We start from the raw sequence: 18,522 nt of genomic DNA, 5'->3' as shown, positions 1-18,522 counted from the left end.
CTTTTCCCACCAGTCAGTGTGCGCCCGAGGCTGGCAGGAAAAAATACAGTACAAAACTATATGGACACAACAAAACGCGTGCTCTTCCCACCCCCCAGTAACACGCTGGTGTCTATGTACACTTCCAAACCCTTCTTTGTCAGAATTTTCAGCAGATTCTTCCCCTCCCTGCCCCTTATAGAAAAAGTTTTGTGGCACATAGCGAACACATTCTTTGAAATAAATCCAAATGTGTTTTCCTCCCCATAGGTATGCCCCCAAAAGCTGGGACTTAAAAAAGTCTGCAGGTTTATAGAGTCTGGTCTCCCGCTGAAGTGCTGAAGCCCCGTGCCAGTCCATAAGGCTCCCAAAATCAGAGGTTACTGTTAAAGGAGAGGCTGGGAAGACTCGGAATCGCGGGATTCAGGTCTTCTCACTCCTCTTCATCGCTCCTCTTCACGTGGTGTCCGCGTGACAATTTCAGGGCTGGGGTCTTCTTGCTCAACATCAGGTCCTCTCCTTATCTTCCAAGTTTGCCGCTGGTTGCCAATTTCCTTGTCTCCTCCCTCAGTTATCAAGGTCTCTGTTCGTTATCTGCTCCCCGACTGGAAAGCTGTCTTTTTCCTTGAGTCATGGGTTTGGTTCCCCTGATCTTGTGAATGAGGATGTCCCCGTACACCTTTGTTACCACCTCTGCACAGCCACCCATGCTGCCCAAAAGAGTGCACTTGAAATGCACTTCTGCTAAGTTTGAAACAAGCTACAGTTCAACCGCATTTGGTTCTAAATTAGCTTACCTCTAAGCAATCACACAATTAATTCTAACATTTTATAAGTAAACTTATTTTAGATATTTAACAGCTACTAGCCAAAAAAAAAAGCTGATGGGAGCCGTAAAAATAAATTAAAAAGCACAGGCAAGGTAACGCTGTGGTTGTACTGAAGGCACCCGGTACTTCAGAGCTCGCGGGGCTACCAAAGTTGGATGGCATGCTGATTTTGTTAAAAAAAAAGGAAATTAAAATCTTAATTACTGAAACCAGTAAGTCAAACACAGGTGTCTCTTTGCTGCACACCTACAGCTCAGATCCCCAGCGGTTCTTGTGGGGTCCGAAAACCAAATTACACCAATAGCCAGGGATTTAAAAAAAAAGAAAAGTTTTTCTTATAAGAAAAGGAACCAGAATGAGTCTAAACTTTTGGAGTCTGCTTTTCGCATGCCTGTCTGGAATTCCTTGGATCCTCAGGTTGGCCAAATTCCTCTCTTTCCATGTGATGACTCGCTCGCAGCTGTACCCAACTTCGGGAGAGCTGTTCCAGCCTTCAGACAAAGCTGGAGTTTAGTCCCTGAGATCAGTTAAGCTCAGTTCAGCAGAGATGATGCTGATGATGGATGTACAGAACAGAAACAGCAAAAGGCTTTTAAAAAGAGGATTTGTTCAGGTGAGGAGCTGGCAAGAGAGCTGTTGCCTGGCGTTCAGACGCAGTAGCATTTTGTCAGTGAAATATTTTAGCCAATATCATCACAAAGCCCACAGAGGAATTACAAACACAGTCCCTCACACCACAAAGAGGAGCTTAAATTATCACATTTAATAGTAAGTCCGTGTTCAATTTGATAAGGTAATGATGTAACAATGCCACTCAGTTCATCTCACCAGAGGAGCATCCTCCCTCTGATCCGTCATCCCGCTGGAGCTGTTAGTCTCCAAAAATCCACAGAACATTGACTCCTGACAAACCAAGATTTACACGCCTGCAGAACCAAAAGTTATCATCATGAAGGGCAAGGAAATAAAAAGATTAAATAAAAACCTATCAATTCCACACTTCAGCATTTTAACACGGGTACTCACCCCAGCATCCCGGATTCTTTTGTCTTTATGATGCACAGAAACATAAGCAAGGTGTGGAACATGTTGTTTCTGCCCTGAATCGACAGGAAAAGAGAAGAACTTGTAAATCGAGTCAGTGACGAGCAGTCACGGCAATATTTCAGGTAGAATAAGCGACCATAGCGAATGACAACTGGGTAAACAGCAGGAAAAGAGCAAATGTGGGTTTTGGCTGGATTATCATCTCCAAACAGTTTAAGTGCGGGAGCTTTTCAGAAAGCAGAGATCCAGCAACCACCGGGGATCACTATAAAATGAGAATTCACAGGAGAATGTCACTGTTTTGAGACTGGAAGCTTCTCTGCAGGAAGCCCGGATCAGGAGAACACCACCAACACCACCGTACCTCGGGCAGGTTGTAGACGTGGCCCTGGTAGATCAGCTGGTAGTGGGGTGGATTGATGCTGCTCTGGTAGATGCAAAACAGGTTTTCATTGGAGATGTCTGCGAATGGAAAGTTTAAAAGGTGACGGGGCTCTCAAGCGTGCTGATGTGATGCAAGAGGCAAAGAGCAGCTAAATGTGAGCACCAGTACCTGGTTGATGGGGTGTTTGGATGAAGTGCTGGGAAGTGAAGGTTTTGCCGTCGGGATACTTGGGGTGAGGTGGCAGCCTGGAGTCGAGGTAAGTGCAGAAGACGTGCATAATGATCTGGGCAAAGAAAACCAAATCTCACTTTAGCGTCCTTCAAAATACAGCAGCTTTCTTGCCTTCATCTCGGGCATCAGTTACAGTATTTGATAGTCTGTGGTGACAACGTTGACTGATCACCTCTTCAACAAGATGATCTTAGTAAGCGAAGCAAACAGGATTTCACCACGTTCCTCAAAATTCTTCCTGGCTACCCCTCCACAAACCTATGCTGAAAGGCAACGCGCTTTAAGCCCTCGTATCAAGATGTCTTTGGAAACTTACGGAGGAGTCGGTGGGCAAGTCGGTGTCCCACTTGCGGCTTTTGAAATCCCCTCCTCTGTTCCACCAGAACGAACTCATGCATCCTCCCTGAGAAAGCTCTGAAAGCAACAAGATTTATTCAGGACCTGGGGGCTGAACGCGTATGAACGCAGTATTTTATGCTAGATTCAGGGGCTTCATCCATGTTTGCAGTCTGCAAAGTAGAAGTTGTTCAGCTAACGAAATGCTTGTAAAGATAACGCTATGGTGAGGTAAGTTGACAGGACAACTTTTCTTTGTAGTTAATGAGGAGGTGAAATCCAGCGCTTTGCACCCGTAGCGTGCAGGAGGAACATGAGAAATAAAGCTTTTGAAAATCATTCCCAAAGTGACATCCATGTCCTGCAGCATTCCATACCTTTGATCCTTTCAACCAAATACTCTTGGTTTGGTGTAAGATCCAAATACTGCACTATAGTGTTCAGAGTTGGAATGAGTGGAGCTTTAAGGAGTGCCGCCTGCTTCAAACTGTTGATGCTGGCCTCTGCAACACAAGAAAAGGCAGTACCTCAGCTACGACCAGCCCAGAACTCCAAGCAGCCTCCCTTCCCAGGGAAAAGGAAGTTTGTGAATTTTATAAAAGACAAGCATCAGTGTGACTTCATGGTTGTTTCCAGAAGTCTTCTGAAGAACCTTTCCAGCTTAATGAAATGCACAACACGGAGCAAAGACCACAGCAATACAGAGCAGAAACAGCACAGTGACACTGAACAGATCTAATTTATACAACACCTGTCCAAGGCCCCAGCTCTGGAGCAGCCCTCCTTCAACCACCCCAAAGCTACTGCCTCGTCCTACCTCCGATCTGCAATTCCGGAGACCCCATTCTTCTCAGCTGAGTGTTCACAGACTCGATCTCTTGGACAAGTGGCACCAGAATAGTCTCATTAATCCACTAGGAACAAAAAAGGTGAAAATTCAAGAGGTCAGAAGCAACAAAGATGTTAAAAACCCCCAACCCTTAGCTTCCCTCCTACGAATCATCACCCTTACAATCACAAAGAAACTTAACAACAGAAACACTGAAGCCAGCCAAGGAGGAAAGGAATTACATTAGAATATCAAGACAGGCAGAGTTTAAATGACTCTTTAATACCTTCTAAAAGGCCAGGGACTTCAATGGCAAGGAGTCAGGAAAACAAATCCCAAGGAAGTGTCAGGTAAAGCTTTTCCAGACAACAAGGAGAGGGGTATTATGAAGCGCAGCCCTCCAGCCATAAAGATCATTTCTACTGTGATGGGTCCACTCCCTCTCACATTTGTCTGGGGAAATCAAGGAGCCGACACACCCTACATGGGGGATCTGTACAAGGTTTCTCTTTTGGCTTTTCGTTATGCTGCTGGGGACTGTCAGAAAAAAATCCCCCTTTGGGTTGGGATATTCCATGCTTTGGGCCCAGGAGAAAGGGTTTGCAATACTGCAGAAACATCCATTGAGCAATCTGAGTTACAGCAAGGAAAACCACCTCTCCTCGTACCCGAGACGCTCTGGTTTCCCATTCAGAGGTGGATGAACCCCTCTCTTACAAGCATGCTGCGTTTGTATCTCCTTCTGCCAGCCCACCCCAGTCCTCAAACAGATGCGGCAATCCTGCCCACCTCCTTTGGCACAGAGGGGACACGGAGGTGCTTTTCCACGTGGGCTGTGCCTGTTCTGAAAAAGCAGGCAGTGCTTAGAGACAAGACTTACGTTTCTGAACTTAGCGGTCCAGGAATCCATGTGATCAAGGAGCTGTCTGTTCATTGTCACCCGCGCCCAAACCTAGGGAAAGGTTTATTAAGTACATAGAAGAACTGAACAGAACACCAGAAGAGTTTCAAGGTGTAAGACATGTTCAGATACTGACTACAGCACAGAATTCAAATCCTGTTTTTCCCAAATTTCTTCTACGTCTGCTGGCTGTATCATGTGAGCGCTACAGCAGCTTCACACACAACGTTCCCTCTCCCTATTGATGGTACAATCATTTTGCATGAGCCCCAATTCTGTTTTAAGCTCTCTGCCCTACTGGGATAGAAGTGGTGGGAACTGCAGGATTGGTTTAAGGAGTATTTGAATGGGAAGCTTCATTAGGTTAATGCAGGAAGTAAAGAAAATGGCTCAAATTTAGTTGAAGCCACAGCAATTGTGTTCCTTCGCGTCAGACTTCTTTCAGACACAAGCAGAAAGGCGGTGCTGTATATCCTTCAGCTGTTCCTTCCATCTGGGTTAAACACAGATCAGTCTCATCGGAATTTTTCTACCACAAGTGAATTCTATCCCGTGTGAGTCTTGCTCTCCAAGGAAGAAGTCATTTCCCAACAGCAATTCAGAATTTGAAAAGCCCATTTACAGTGAAGCTGCATGAAGATGGTTAAATGCTAGAGCATTTCTCCCTCCAGCATTTCTGATACAGCTCAAATCCAAAGCTTTGCACAAAGCTGCGTATTTCAGAGGCCTGTTTCTCCCTTTGGACAACCTTGCCGCTGAATTTACCTCTTCTGCAGCCTGTTTGGAGCTCAGATCAGCTTCGTCCTTGTGCGCTGACGGAGCCTGGGACCTGCAAGCCAGCTGATACTGGAACTTTCTCAGTATCTGGGCGTAGTCTGCTATGGAACGGCTGTAGTTCCAGAAAGTTGGGCTGCTGGAAGGAGAGCTGGAATCTGCACTCCCTGAAACAAGTAGTTCATGAAACAGTCACGTACAATGGTTGCCAACTAATTCTGAAAGCCACTCCCAGATAAAACCAACACCTTCTCCTTGCCAAGCTTGTCCAATCAAAACAGTTTGTTTATTTACCTAGTTGAACTCTGTGCTGTTTTTCTTCTTCATTTCGAAGGAAGGTTTCCAGTGACTTCATATCCGTTATATAGTCTTCTTGACCAGCAGGAGAACTATACATTATTGGTGAAGAGCGGTAACGAGACCTTAACCCACTGCTTTCCACTGATCCAATGCTGGTGGGGTATGGTGATCCACTGGGAGAGAGGCTGAAGCTGGAAGCCTTAGGCAAATAAAAATCAAACAATTGTATCTTTTTTTTTTTCTGATATCTTTTTATATTTTAGTTTTTAATTTTTGCTTTGTTCTGAAAAAAACCGTCCAGTCTCAAAGAAATGAAGCGCCACCCAGGAAAATGGCCCAATTTACATCTACTTTGCAAAAGGAGCAAACACACAAACACACAACTTGCCGCTGCCTGCTGCTCACCTTCAGTGGCACACGGCACCAACCAAGGACCAAACTGTACCCTTGGGAGTTGGCTCAGTCGTTACCTTGTTGTAGCTGCTGTTTGGTGAGTAGGTTGCAGCACTGCCGTAAGAAGTGCTGCTGCTGGACAGAGCCTGTAGCTGAGGGCTGTAGCCTGTGCTACAACCGGCATTAAACCTTGGACTGGCACTGGGGGAGCGGGACGGGCTGTAACTCAGCACGCTTTGACCCTGGATTGGAGGAGAAGGAGTCGAAGAAGGGGCTTCCTTGGCTGCTCGCTCATGTGGTTGAACTATTTGTACCGCTGCAAGAAGGAAAAACAGAATTAGCATTGTGGATGCAGCAGCCCCAAACTCTCCTCCCCTCTCTAAACGTACAACAAATCGGTTCCACAACGCTACCTTAAGGCAAATTTATGAAGATGCTAGAAGGGACAGTAGAAAAATCTGGCCCAGCGTGATATTGGTTGGATATCAAAACTAAATAAAAACCTGCACTCTCTGCCTTGCTACCAGTTCTATGTAGAGGTTACAAACTCTTTGTCCAGCCTCACAATATTTGAGTTTCTCACTGTTCTTCAGCATCTGCCATCATCCTCTCCTTTTTTCACCAAATGTGTTTGTTTCCCCGCCAGGTCTCCCCACAAACACTCATCACATTACCACTTGCTGGTGGGAATTTTAACACGCTGCAGGTAACTGAGTTTACAGCTCATGTCATCCAGGTAATTCAGAACTCACTTCACTAAAGAATCCTGCCATTCAGAAAGAAACCGTCCCGAAACAAGAAAAACAAAAAAAAAGGAACAAATAAAAAGAGATTGGCAGAGATATTTCTTACACCCACCTGCATTCTGCAACCCCAGCAGGGTCCGCTGGCGAGGAGTCATAACCAAGCTCGTCGGTGCCACTGTGTATACGAAGTACCGCCAGAAATCAAACAAGGCATTCAGGCTGAACAGACACACGAGGGCGAATTCTACAAGAAGCAGAGTAGTTTTTAGCAGAGCTTGAGCACGGGGAATAAGAAAAGTAGATTATTTGCAAAAGCAAGTATATCCTCATCAAAAATAGGTCATTTTAGTGCTATCAAGAAGTACCAGTTCAAGATTTCTTCACCTTTCTTATGCAAGAACCACTGGAAATAATCTGAACATAGGAAGGAAAATTAATTTATAGCACTCAAATTAAATTTTTCAAAATGGAAGGTTATTTTTCAAAAATGATAGAAACTATTGCAAGGAAGTTTCCCAACATTTCTCAAACATCATCTGCCATCAAATCACCTGCCCCTCATCTCATGATTTTTCTCTCCCTCTTGCTTCACCCTCTACTGGTATTTGATACAGCCAGGTTCGAGTCTACTCATCCAAAACAAACTTCAGTTATGGTGAATGCCATCCACAGCCACAGCACAACACAGGAGTCAGATGTGCAGTGCTGGCCAAAGCCTTACTGCAGACATGACACAGATTTAACGCATCTCACAAGTTCTCATGCCCTTTCAGGATATATCTAAGAAAGCCGTTAACGCTCCTTACCTCTCACTAAAAAGCAGGAAATGCCAAGGTTTGAGGGAAATAACAGCAAGTAGAACAAGGTTTTGCTGTCAATATTCAAATAAAGGCTGTCTTCAAAAATACCCAAAAACTGACAAGCGACTAAAGAACCCTGAAAATTAATGTAAACGCAGCAGCGACTCACCGAGATACCAGAGTGGCCAGTGTGTGATGTTATAATAAGAGCTTATGACTTTTCCAGTCCTGAAAAGAAAACCAAGAAGTTCTTGCTTTGCAGCAGTTCTGTCCCGGGAAATATTTCGGGACATACAAAGGACGATGCTTTGCTTGTTTGAATCAGATGTAACAATTAACATACATTTCAGTATATATCATGCCTGCAACACCCATGTTAAGGAGTCCCCAGGCCCAGACCACCTTCCGCGCTTCAGCCTCCTTCCTCATCTTGATGGTCCTGTCAATGAGGGAAGTTGTTGGACTCTGTTCTGGTGTCATTATCTGTCCTGTCAAACATAAAGAAATGACAAAATCTGTCAACTTGTATACAGGAAGACTCTCAGTCATCAGAAGATTTAAAAAAAAAAACGAAGGAAGGAAAAAGCTTGCATATATTTGCAGCTTTTTTTTTTTTTTTAATTCACACTCCTGTTTGTAGGTGAAACACTATTTTCAGACAGTAAAGCGACCTCCTGTGGCTTCAGGACACCTGCATACTCTCTGCACACCTTGTTATTTTTATGCCCAGTAACATCTTCTGTAAAATAAATAACCGTGCTGACTTTTTCTGCTAGTACCACCACCAAATATCCTACTTCTTTCTATCTCTTCCTTAAAGATTTGTCACGTCGTTCTTCACTGGATGGGAACAGAAATAATGTGCTTTTGGGGACAAATACTTCAACTGTACATTACTACCTAAAAAAAAAATCCACACACTCCCAATCTCTCTGCTTGAACCATGTCATCCTGCAGAAGCAGAATCTGTACTGTTACGGCACTGCAATAAAAGTGAGATCTGGTCCCGTTCTACTGGCTTTGGAGGGTTGGGTGTGGGGTTTTCACCTCCAGCCTGCAATCTGTCCTCCCGTAGCCCCTGCCCTCATCTACCGAGGCACAGTAACGAAGGAAGGCCTCACCTTGATAACCCAGAAAGCCCCAGGTTCCCCACACCTCCCCTTGCCCCAGCGCCTCCAGCTGCCCCCATGCACGCTCCTCTGGAACACACAGCTCCAGCCGCCCTTCCCCAACAGCCCACACCAGCCTCCCCTCAGATCTCACTGTCACACCCCACAACCCCCCACAACTTCCCCCGTCACACCCAGGGCCCCCCAGACCTCCCCCTCCCCAGACCGCACTGCCAGACGCAAGCAGCTTCCACATCTCCCCCCAGCCAGCACCCCCATGCCACCCCGGGGGCCTCTACAGCTCCCCCAGACCCCGCTGCCAGGGAAGCTGCCTCACCGCGCCTCCCACCCGCACCTCACCGGTACACACGGCTCGCACTGCCGCAGGCAGCCGCTTCTCAGAGACCCCCGTGCAGGCCCGACGTGCTGAGGGCGGTCAGTCCCAGTACCTGGCGCAGGGTGAGGGCCAGGGGCCGTGCTGGGACACACGGTTCCGTCAGGGCGGGCAGAGGCACCCCTTTGTCCAGCCGGGGAGGACGCAGAGCAGAGCGCTCCCCGCACGGAACTGACCGGAACGCTCCGCGCTGCGATTGCCGCAGCCTCTGCGCCTGCGCGAGCACTGCCCCCTCTGCGCCTGCGCGTCATCGCGGGAGACCGGGCCTGCTGCTACGGGGACAGCGGGCGGGCTGGCGCCGCGGCCGTTGGGCGGGAGCCGGGTTTCGGCGGGAAGGGGCGCGTGAAGGGAGAGCCACGGCGGCCACGATGGCAGAGCGTTAAAAGGTGTGAACGTACCGGAGCAGATTTTTACAGAAAGATCAAAATGAGAGTTCTGCTGCTAAAATGATACCAGCCACGTCTCCAAATGGTGATCTGCATCCTGAAATCCCCACTCATTCCTTATCCAGGGCATTCCCAAGGTGTCTTGTGGATTAGGAACCTGGAAATAATCCATTACTTATAGAAATAACAGTTCTCTCCCCAGTAATCCAGTCAGCCCCTATCCCAGAGCCGCTCTCCCAAGCTCACACACGCTGTCAGAATTAGCAATCTATCTTTTCCCCCTGGATATTAAGGAAGTACTGTTTATGCATGGTTCTCACTGACATATGTAGGATGTCATTTTTCAGAAACAGATCCTCTAGAAGGCCCAAGATAAAAGATTATGTTGTGACGAAAGGGAGAGCAATTCAAGAGGTAAAGACGAGTTTTGTAAGCTTATGCCTGGGGCTTGAAAAAGCCGTTTAGAAGACGCCTGGGACCCCATGAGAGAGCAGCAGGCGATGCAGAGCATGAGCGGAGAGGGCAGAGGGGACAAGTGGGGCAGCCGCAGCGCAAGGAAAGCTCGGTCCAGCACGAGTCATCTCCCCTTCCCCCTCCTCCCCTTTCCTACTGAGTTGGCCAACACTTATTTAGAGAGGATGGGAGACAAGGGGGACGGTGGGCTCAGGCCAGACGTGATCTGTGGGTGTGGCAAGGACAGGGGCTGCCTCTTCTTTCCTGTGATAGGAGGGACTGCTACCCTGTATCACCGGCTTTAAACTGGAAGAGGGTAGGTTCGGATTAGATATAAGGAAGTGTTGTGGTTTAGACCTAGCCACCACACGGTTGCTTGCTCTCCCACTGGGAGATGGGGGAGGGAACCTGGAAGAAAGCAAAAGTCATGTGTTGAGATGAAGACAGTTTAGTAGAACAGCAAAGGAAAATTACACTAATAGCAAAATACGGGGATAATGAAATATACAAAATGAACCATGTGCATATTCTCACCACCCAACATCCCAACACCCGTCCTGAGCAGCGATCATCGAAACGAAACTGAGCAGCCAGCAAAGGAGAGAGAGGGAGAGAGAGATGCTGCCCCCAGCCTGCTCCCGCTTATCTACTGAGCGTGACGTTTATGGCATGGAAGACTCTCTGTGCCCACTGTGGATCGACTGTTCTGGTTATATCCCTCCCAGCTTCCTGCACATTGGTGAAACCCGGGAAGGTGGACAGTGGCTTTGGTCTCTTCAACAACAGCTCATTACATCAGTGTTTATCAGCGTCCTTCACATACCAAATCCTGTACGAAATTCACAGCCTCTTCCCCAGGCGCCCCAGGTCCCTGTGCGCACCAAACCCCAGCACCCTGCTCCCCGATGGACCCCAGTTCCTGTGAACCCCAATACACCATGCGCCCTGCTCCCTGTGTACCCCAATACACCGTGCACCCTGCTCGCTGCGTACCCCAGATTCTCCTGTGCCCCAGCTGCCATCCACCCGGGTCCCTCTGCACCCTGACACACCGTGCACCCGGCTCCCAGCGCAGCGCCCTGTGTGCCCTGGAACACCATGAACCCTGGATCCCTGTGCACCCCAAATTCCTGAGCACCCTGATCCTGGCGCACTCTGATTCCTGTGCACCCCGATCCCTTGTTCACACTGACACACCGTGCATCCCAGGCCCCACGCACCCCTGTCCTTGTGTACCCAGATACACTGTGCACCCTGGTCCCCGTGCACCCCGATATACCGCACCCCGCCGTTCCCACACACCCTGGTTCCTGCGCATGCCCGTCCATGTGCACCCCCATACACTGCGCACCCCGGTCCCCGTGCACCCCAACATACCGCGTACCCTGTTCCCCTCTCCCCCTCGTTCCCACGCACCCCACATCCCCGTGCAGCCCGATCCCCACGCCCCCTGGATCCCCGTGCATCCCTGTCCCCGTGGACCCCCCTATACCGCGCAGCCCGTTAACCCCCAACCCCTGGGGGAGGCGGATCTGCCCCGGCCCCTCCCGGTGGGAAAAGGGAAGGGGGCGGGCAGAGGGGGGGCGGCTCCGGGGGCGCGCATGCCCGGCACCGCCCGTTAAATACGGGCGGGTCGGGACGGGCCGGGACCGCTGCTCTCGGGACGGACCTCACCGCCCCCGCCATGGCCAGCGAGGGGGAGCCCGGCCGCCGCTGCTGCTGCACCCGAGATGCATCCGGTGAGGGGGGGGGAGGTCCGCTCCCCCCTGAGCATCACATCGCGGGAGCACGCTCATCCCGGGCGCCGTTGGGGTCCCCTCTCCCATCACACCGAGCACCGTGGGGAATTTTCTCCCCATCCTGGGCAACGGTGGGGTCCCCCCACTCCCGAGCATCACTTGGGTACCACCCTGGGGGCTTTGTGCGTCCCCCGTGGGGTTTGGGGACCAGGATGACATCCCAGTGTGTGTGTGTCCTGCGGTGCTGAGCCCGGGCAGGACACGACCTCGATGTGACTCCAAGCTCCTCCGCAGATGTCCCCAAGGCCACCGAGTCCCGGGGTGACAGCGATGGCCCCCGCCGGGGTTCCCTCTGCGACCGCCACTGCACCGCCATCATCAACATGCAGGGTGACTTCAGTGACCTGGGCTGCCACCTGCACCGACCCTGCGTCCCCCCAGGTAGGTCAGCCATGGGATGGGCTGGACATGGGGTTCTGGGGGCGTCCCACACCCCCTGTCACCCCCCATCTCGCCTGCAGCCATGTCCCCCCCGTCCTGCTGCCAGCAGCATTCAGAGGAGGTCTGCGAGAGCTGCGTGGTGAAAACCACCCTGACGGCCGAAAATGCTGTGGAGGCCAACAAGCTCTCCAACAACTACAAGGTGGGTGCTCATAGCATGGGTGGGGGCACCCATGGGTGCTCCTGGGTGGCTGTAATGTTGGTTTTTTTTCTCTCTTCTCCCTCCCCTCAAAAAAAAAAATTCTGCAGTTTGGTTTCAAGAAATGGAAGAGCCATGTGACGGCACGTCCCTGGGAGGACCGATCAGAGATTGTCAAGGAGCTCTACTCTGACCTCAACGTCATCCGGGGTTCTGGAGGTGGGTGGCTTTGGGGACATCCCTTTGCAGTGACAGAGTGGATTTGGGATGGCGCAGGTGATGATGGTCCTGTCTGACGCCTTCCTCTCCCGCAGGGCCCACAGTAACCTGTGGGAACATCCTCTACCTGCTGCTCTTTGGCTGGTGGCTCTCACTCCTCTATGTCCTCGTGGCTGCCATGATGTTCCTCACCGTTGTGGGGGCTCCTTATGGTGAGTCCCAACTTTGCGCCCCCCACGTGAAGGGCTGGGTGAGCCACAGGTCTCCTGGCTGAGCCCGAAATGGCACTGATGGGTGCTGGGGTCTCCCGGGTCCCTTCTCTGTGGGGTGGCCCTGTAGCTGGAGGGAAAGTGTGTGTCCCCAACATAGCTGATGTTCATGTCCCTGCAGGGCAGCTCTGCTGGGACCTGGCTGGGTATTTCCTCTGGCCTTTCGGCAAAGTAATCCAGAAAGTGGAGGTAATAGCATGCCCTGAATTGAGGACCCTACTGAGGGATAAATTGGGGTCTCCGTGCTGCACCCTGACACCCCTCATCTCCCGCAGGTCCCCAAATCCCACCGGGCGCTGGGTGCGTGCGAAGCTGGCGCGGGGGAGAGCTCGGCCCTGCTCGGCGGCCCTGTGCCGCGCCGCTGGCGCCCACAGTGCTGGCTGGATGCTGGATACTGGGTGAGCCCCACACCAGTCACGGTGACACCCCCTTCCTGAGCATGGGCACCCCAGGAGCCCCCAATCATGGTGGGGATAGCACCCATGGGTGCCTCTGCTTCCCTAGGGTGGGTATTTTGAGGGGGGCAAATCCTAAAAGCAGCTGCCTGTTTGCAGCAGCATGCCGGCACTGTGGTGTGGCTGTGCCTGGGCTACCCGGCGCTGGCGCTGGCCCATGGGCTGGTGTGCGTCACTGCATGGCTCCTCATCGTCCTCATCCCCGTGGCCAAGCTGAGTGCCCGTGCTGCCACCCGTGTCCTGCTGCTGCCCCCGGAACAGGTGCTCGTCCGGCGCCTGAGGATGGTGAGTGTCTCTGCGTGGGAGCAAGGGTCCTGCACCCTGGTCTAGGGTGGGATTTTTGGGGTGGGGGGGATGTTTGGAGTGGTGTCACTCACTTGTCCCTCCACAGACGGAGGTGCCACTGGAGGGAGAGGTGATCCTCTGCTGCTACCGCGCTGTCAACCCCTACTACTACAAATACGCCGTGGACGGCATCAACGTCTTCGCTGTCAGTATCCTTTCATGGGTGGGAGGGGAATGGGGTGAGGGGTCTGACCCCAAATCCCACCCGACCTCTGTCATCTCCTTGACTGACCACCCCAGACCTGCTGCCGCTGGTGCTAGTGACGCTGGTGCTGGGTTACGTGGACAGCCACAACCACCTCACCAGCTCCTCTGTCAAGTTCACGTTGGCCCTGCTCTCCATCATGCCTCTCTCCTACTACATCGGGATGGCCATCGCCAGGTGAGTGGTGATGGGGGAAAACACACCTGGTGGCAAGGTGGGGACACGTGCCAGCCCTGCTGATACCCTCCTTCTCCAGCATCTCAGCCCAGAGCAACTTTGCGGTGGGAGCGGTGGTGAACGCCACGTTTGGCTCCATCACGGAGCTCACCTTCTACATCACGGCCCTCATCAAGGGCTCGCGTGAGGGCAACCGCTGCTACGCCGAGATCGTCAAGTCGGCCTTGACAGGGACGCTGGTGGGCTGCGTCCTCTTTGTCCCGGTGAGTTGGGGTGGCACACTCATGGCCTGAGACCGCCCAGTCTCTGCAGAGAGCTGGGAGGATCCTGCGAGCAAAGCATTGACAATGATTTTTTTTTTTGGGGGGGTGGCTTTCTTCATCCCCCAAGGGCCTGTGTATGGTGATCGGGGGCATCCGGCACCAGGAGCAACGATTCAACAGCCGCTCAGCAGGCGTTGGCTCGGCCCTGCTCTTCCTCTCTGTAGGAGGTGAGTTGAGGACTGGTGTCCCCGGGTTTGGGGGCACAGGGGGTCCTACCAGCCTGGGCACCACCCACCCACCCACACACCCTATGTCCCTTCATCCTGCAGGTGTCTTTGCCCCGACGCTCTTCTCCAAGGTCTACGGGAAGCTGGTGTGCGGCGAGTGCCACAACGTCACCCAGAACCCACTGGGCCACTACCTCTGCCACAACTGTCACTTTGACCTGGTAAGTGGGAACAGAGACCCCCAGCTACTGGGGCTGGGGATGCCCCAAGCCCACCTGGCTCCCGCTCTTGGCGGTGGCAGGATGGACTGTTCTTTGTCCCCTACATCCCCACTGAAGGGCTCTCTCTCTGCAGATGGATAACAACGGCACCCTCTACTACAGCCACGTCCAGTGAGTGTCTGCTGGGGTGGGGACAGGGTTGTCCCCACGCTGGGGTGGCACCTCCCAGGTTGGGTTGTGGCCCTGCATCTGTCCCAGGTCCCCTCTCTGCCCCCCTGAAGGGCTCCAGTCCTGCACCCCATCTCCTCCATACCCAGCCAGTGCAGGGAACCCCCAAGGGTCACCACATCAGACCCTGGTGACACTGAACATGTCACCCATGTCTCACAGACCCTTGGTGTACACCGTGTCCCTCCTGCTCCCCGCTGCATACCTCATCGGCCTCTTTTTCACTCTGAAAACTCACTCGCACATCTACGACATCCACATCAGCGACTGTCACAGTGAGTGTCCCCAAACCGTAGGATGCCCTGCCTGCAGGGCTGCCTCTTCTCACTGCCTTGGGATGTCCCACCATGTCTCTGCTCTTCCCCCAGTGCCCGGCCATCACCACAGTGCTGTGGTCCACTGGTCTCGCTGGCGGGCTTTGGTCATCCTTCTGCTCTCCACCCTCTGCATGTCGGCTTGTGCCGACCTGGCCACGGAGCACATCAGCCCCATCCTCACTAACTCCACCATCTCACAGGTGAGCACGGGGATGGTGGTGAGCTGGGTTGGGGTGGCTGTGGGGGCCAAGATGTGTCCTCTAGGGATGGGAACCTGCCCTGGTGCAAGGTTGAGCCCCAAAAGCCAGGGGAAAGCTGCTGAAATGCTCCATGCACTGAGGAGCATGGTTGCCCACAGCTTGGATGTGGTCAGGATCAGGCCATACACATGCACTGATGTCACCTCTTCCTTGCAGTACTTCATCGGCGTCACCGTGCTGGCGATGGTGCCTGAGCTGCCAGAGATTGTCAATGGCATCCAGTTTGCCCTGCAGAACAACCTGAGCTTGAGGTGAGGTGGCTTCAAGGATGGGTTTTGGGGTGTCCTCCAGCATGGTCCCTGTGCCTTGTCCCAGTCCCATAGCTGTGCTTTGGTACCAGTGATGGGCTGCCCAGCTTTGGGCCACTGGTGGGTCAGATCCCTGCCAATTTACCCTCAAGACAAAGCCACCCAAAAAAATGGGGCCAGAACCAGGTTGGGCTCCATGATTTGGTTCTCTGAGGTGGGATTTTTTCACTCTGAGCTGTGACTCAAGGGCTGCTGGAGACCTGGTGCTTGGCAGCCCTTAATCCTCTGTCCTCCTCAGCATCGAGATTGGGAACTGCATCGCTGTCCAGGTCTGCATGCTCCAGATCCCCATCCTCGTGCTCTTCACCATCTTCTACGTGAGTAGCCCCAGGACAGCCCCGGGGGACCTCCTGCAGTAGGGTTGAGGACTTGCAGGAGTTCATGAGACTTCATGAGACACGGCAAGGACACATCTGCCATCCCCAGTGTCTCATCTCCTCTGCTCAGTGCAGTGGATAGTGGGGTCAGATGTCTCCTACCTTGGCTGATGCTGTCCCCAGCCCTAGGGACATGTGGCAGAAGGGGGTTTAAGGGGTGACAAGCAAGTCCCCAGCCGCAGTCAGTGTGAGGCTGTCCTGGTTGGCTATAAACCCGAAGTCCTCTGCTTTGCAGCCCACCAACTTCACGCTTGTCTTCAGCGACCTCCACGTCTACGCCAGCATGTTCAGCGTGGTGCTCATGAACTACATCTTCATGGATGGCAAATGTGACTACTTCCAAGGTGATTGCTCACCCATCAGGCTGCTGTGGGACTTAGTGTACCCACCTTTCTTGTGCTAATGGGGTGGGGTGCTCCTGGAGACAGCCCTGGGGTCATCTGCTTGGTGCAGCTCTTGGCATGTGGTGGCCTGGGCAATTTTAGCGTTTTGGTTGACCATCGGGGAAGTGTTGGAGCTGCCACTCTGCAGCAGCTCCAAGTGGTGTGGAATCACTCCCTTTTCATCCCTCAATTTAGATTTTGCAGAGGACCATGGAAGTCCTCCACAGTAGGCTAGCCCAGACCACACCAGAAGCAACCTCACCCCTTTCTCCAGGGAGTAACCCTCTCCAACCTGCTCTTTCTACCCTAGGCACCGTGCTGGTGATGGTCTACTTCATCCTCCTGGCTGTGTATTTCTTCGCCCCATCACCCAGTGGTTGCTGAGGTTTGGACTCTGCTTTCTCCAACCCTCCTGTTGGCTTCAGCGCTTGTCAGGGCGCTACCCAGTATCTCAGGGACTCGGCCAGGCTGGCTCTGGTCTGGAAGCATCGTTTGCTGAAGCTCCTGCTGCTACCTGGCTCCCCTGGTAGGGTGCCAATGGGGCTTCAGCCACGGGAAGGGTGGTGGCCACAGAAGCACTTATGAACCAAGAAGGAGCCTCAATGCCAGAGCACTTCACGGAGGCATTTCCAGCCCACGCATGTGTGGTTGGAAGGAAAATTGTCCTTAGTGTGGAGGGTCTTGAAGGGGGTTTCTGTGTGGCCTTAAGGACAGAGCCCTCCCTTGGGACCTGTTGCACTGGGAGAAGGTGCCTGAGAAGAGCCTCTCGCCCTTCCAGGCAGCGGGTGATCCCAGGCCTGGAAGGGGCTCGGGTCTGGGCATCACACAGGGCTTCTTGATGGTACTAGAAAGGCACTAAAAGGTATTTCTTGGCTGTTTTGTCATTAAAGCAGTTTTGTACAAATCAGAAACAAGCTTGTTTCTCCTTAAACAAGCCTTCGGTCACCTGTCTGGGCCCACCACCCAGGTTAGTTCCGGTTTTGCAGTGATGGAGCCCACCAAGGCTGGCTCTCGATGTGGCAGGCGTTGGACACCAGCGATGGCTGAGTTGGAGCCAGCGTCCCTGGGAGTGGAGCAGGACAGCATGCAATGTCCTCTGTCACAGCACCAGAGCAGGTGGCAGGGGAGATCTGCCAGCGGTGGGGTGGCTGTGGGCTCCAGCTTCCTCCGTGACCCTCCTGAAGCTCCAGCTCTTGTTTCCAGCCTGGTCTTGTCTGACTGTCCTGGGTCAACCTCGCTCAGAGGTCTTTAACAAGCTCCTAAGAAGGGTCAGGAGTGCTCCTGGTGCTCTTCGGAGGGTACGAGGTGGGACATGGCAGGGCCTGGCTCATCTCCCTCGGCAAAGGGAAACGCCAGCAGCCAGGGTGAGGTGAGAGGACAAAAGTGGGTGGCTTGAATTGATTTATTAACAGAGCTTTAGAAAAAAAAAAAACCCAAAAGCAAAATGCTGCCGGATACGTAAATAGAGGCAGCGCAGCTCCTGCGCCCCTTCTCCGTCCCCAGCCCCACGGGGCCGTAGTTTGGCATAAAAACCGGGGAGGGGAGCGCCGCTTGCAGCGTGAGCGTTGGCCTTGGAAACACAAAGCAGGAGTAGACTTTAAGGCAGGCAGTGGGCAGCTTGGGATCCCCTCCTTCCCAAAGGCTGGTCGTTAGCAATTAATGATGCTGCTTTATCAAGCTTTTTTTTTTGTTTTCTTAGTATAGCATCAGCATGGACAATCCTGCTGTCGCTAGTAGAGATGTTTGGGAAGATTCCTGGGTGAGTACCCAGAGCTGGCTGATGGCTGCAGATGAGCTCAACAGCACGGAGTGGTAAGAGATGGAAAAGGTGTGGGATGAGAGGGCAGAAGGTGATGAACCAAGCAGGTTGTCCTACATCGTACCCGAAGAGGAGGAGGGCGAGGGATGAGGGGTAAGGGATGCTTGGAACTTCTCCTGCAGCCAGACCCGGCCTTTGTGTTTGGGGAAAAAGTCCTTTCCACAGTACCCTGCTCTG

General features: G+C 52.5%; 2 protein-coding genes across 6 annotated transcripts; one reads left to right on the top strand and one right to left on the bottom strand.

Annotated features, from left to right (window-relative positions):
• Nucleotides 1–1,396: 1,396 nt before the first annotated feature.
• Nucleotides 1,397–9,257, bottom strand: LOC104477826 (transmembrane protein 209). 4 transcript variants are annotated; one of them, XM_086744154.1, is made up of 15 exons: nt 9,016–9,257; nt 7,895–8,039; nt 7,721–7,779; nt 6,864–6,995; nt 6,083–6,321; nt 5,607–5,811; nt 5,304–5,479; nt 4,518–4,589; nt 3,626–3,722; nt 3,186–3,311; nt 2,789–2,886; nt 2,410–2,524; nt 2,221–2,318; nt 1,836–1,909; nt 1,397–1,735 (listed from the first exon to the last, which is right to left on the bottom strand). In XM_086744154.1, exons 2-15 carry the CDS (start codon nt 8,029–8,031, stop codon nt 1,681–1,683), a joined length of 1,683 nt encoding a protein of 560 aa, XP_086600280.1. In that variant the 5' UTR covers nt 8,032–8,039; nt 9,016–9,257; the 3' UTR covers nt 1,397–1,680. The 4 variants fall into 4 exon arrangements, with proteins under 4 accessions (XP_086600280.1, XP_086600271.1, XP_086600262.1 ...); XM_086744145.1 differs by having other exon boundaries at nt 9,021–9,257; XM_086744136.1 differs by having other exon boundaries at nt 9,031–9,257.
• Nucleotides 9,258–11,560: 2,303 nt separating this feature from the next.
• Nucleotides 11,561–16,917, top strand: LOC104477530 (uncharacterized). Of its 2 annotated transcripts, none has more exons than XM_086739931.1 (20): nt 11,561–11,632; nt 11,927–12,073; nt 12,154–12,275; nt 12,383–12,491; nt 12,587–12,703; nt 12,882–12,949; nt 13,036–13,158; nt 13,315–13,500; nt 13,607–13,709; nt 13,801–13,942; nt 14,022–14,205; nt 14,333–14,432; nt 14,535–14,653; nt 14,787–14,824; nt 15,044–15,156; nt 15,250–15,398; nt 15,615–15,709; nt 16,005–16,083; nt 16,379–16,487; nt 16,837–16,917. In XM_086739931.1, the coding sequence occupies exons 1-20, from the start codon at nt 11,578–11,580 to the stop codon at nt 16,908–16,910; spliced, it is 2,232 nt and encodes a 743-aa protein (XP_086596057.1). In that variant the 5' UTR covers nt 11,561–11,577; the 3' UTR covers nt 16,911–16,917. The 2 variants fall into 2 exon arrangements, with proteins under 2 accessions (XP_086596057.1, XP_086596059.1); XM_086739933.1 differs by having other exon boundaries at nt 14,535–14,655; nt 14,774–14,824.
• The last annotated feature ends 1,605 nt before the right edge of the window (nt 16,918–18,522 follow it).

Source organism: Chlamydotis macqueenii, chromosome 1, assembly GCF_036417535.1.
Source record: "Chlamydotis macqueenii isolate bChlMac1 chromosome 1, bChlMac1.mat, whole genome shotgun sequence".
NCBI lineage: Eukaryota > Metazoa > Chordata > Aves > Otidiformes > Otididae > Chlamydotis > Chlamydotis macqueenii.
This window is presented reverse-complemented; position numbering and strand designations above follow the sequence as displayed.

Coding starts and splice junctions, on each gene's coding strand:
- LOC104477530 (XM_086739933.1), top strand. CDS start 11,578: ATGGCCAGCGAGGGGGAGCCCGGCCGCCGCTGCTGCTGCACCCGAGAT. Junction 13,159..13,314: donor GGCTGGATGCTGGATACTGG/GTGAGCCCCACA, acceptor GCCTGTTTGCAG/CAGCATGCCGGCACTGTGGT. Junction 16,084..16,378: donor TGCTCTTCACCATCTTCTAC/GTGAGTAGCCCC, acceptor TCTGCTTTGCAG/CCCACCAACTTCACGCTTGT.
- LOC104477826 (XM_086744154.1), bottom strand. CDS start 8,031: ATGACACCAGAACAGAGTCCAACAACTTCCCTCATTGACAGGACCATC. Junction 6,996..7,720: donor CTGGCCACTCTGGTATCTCG/GTGAGTCGCTGC, acceptor TGCTTCTTGTAG/AATTCGCCCTCGTGTGTCTG. Junction 2,887..3,185: donor TTTGGTTGAAAGGATCAAAG/GTATGGAATGCT, acceptor TGTTGCTTTCAG/AGCTTTCTCAGGGAGGATGC.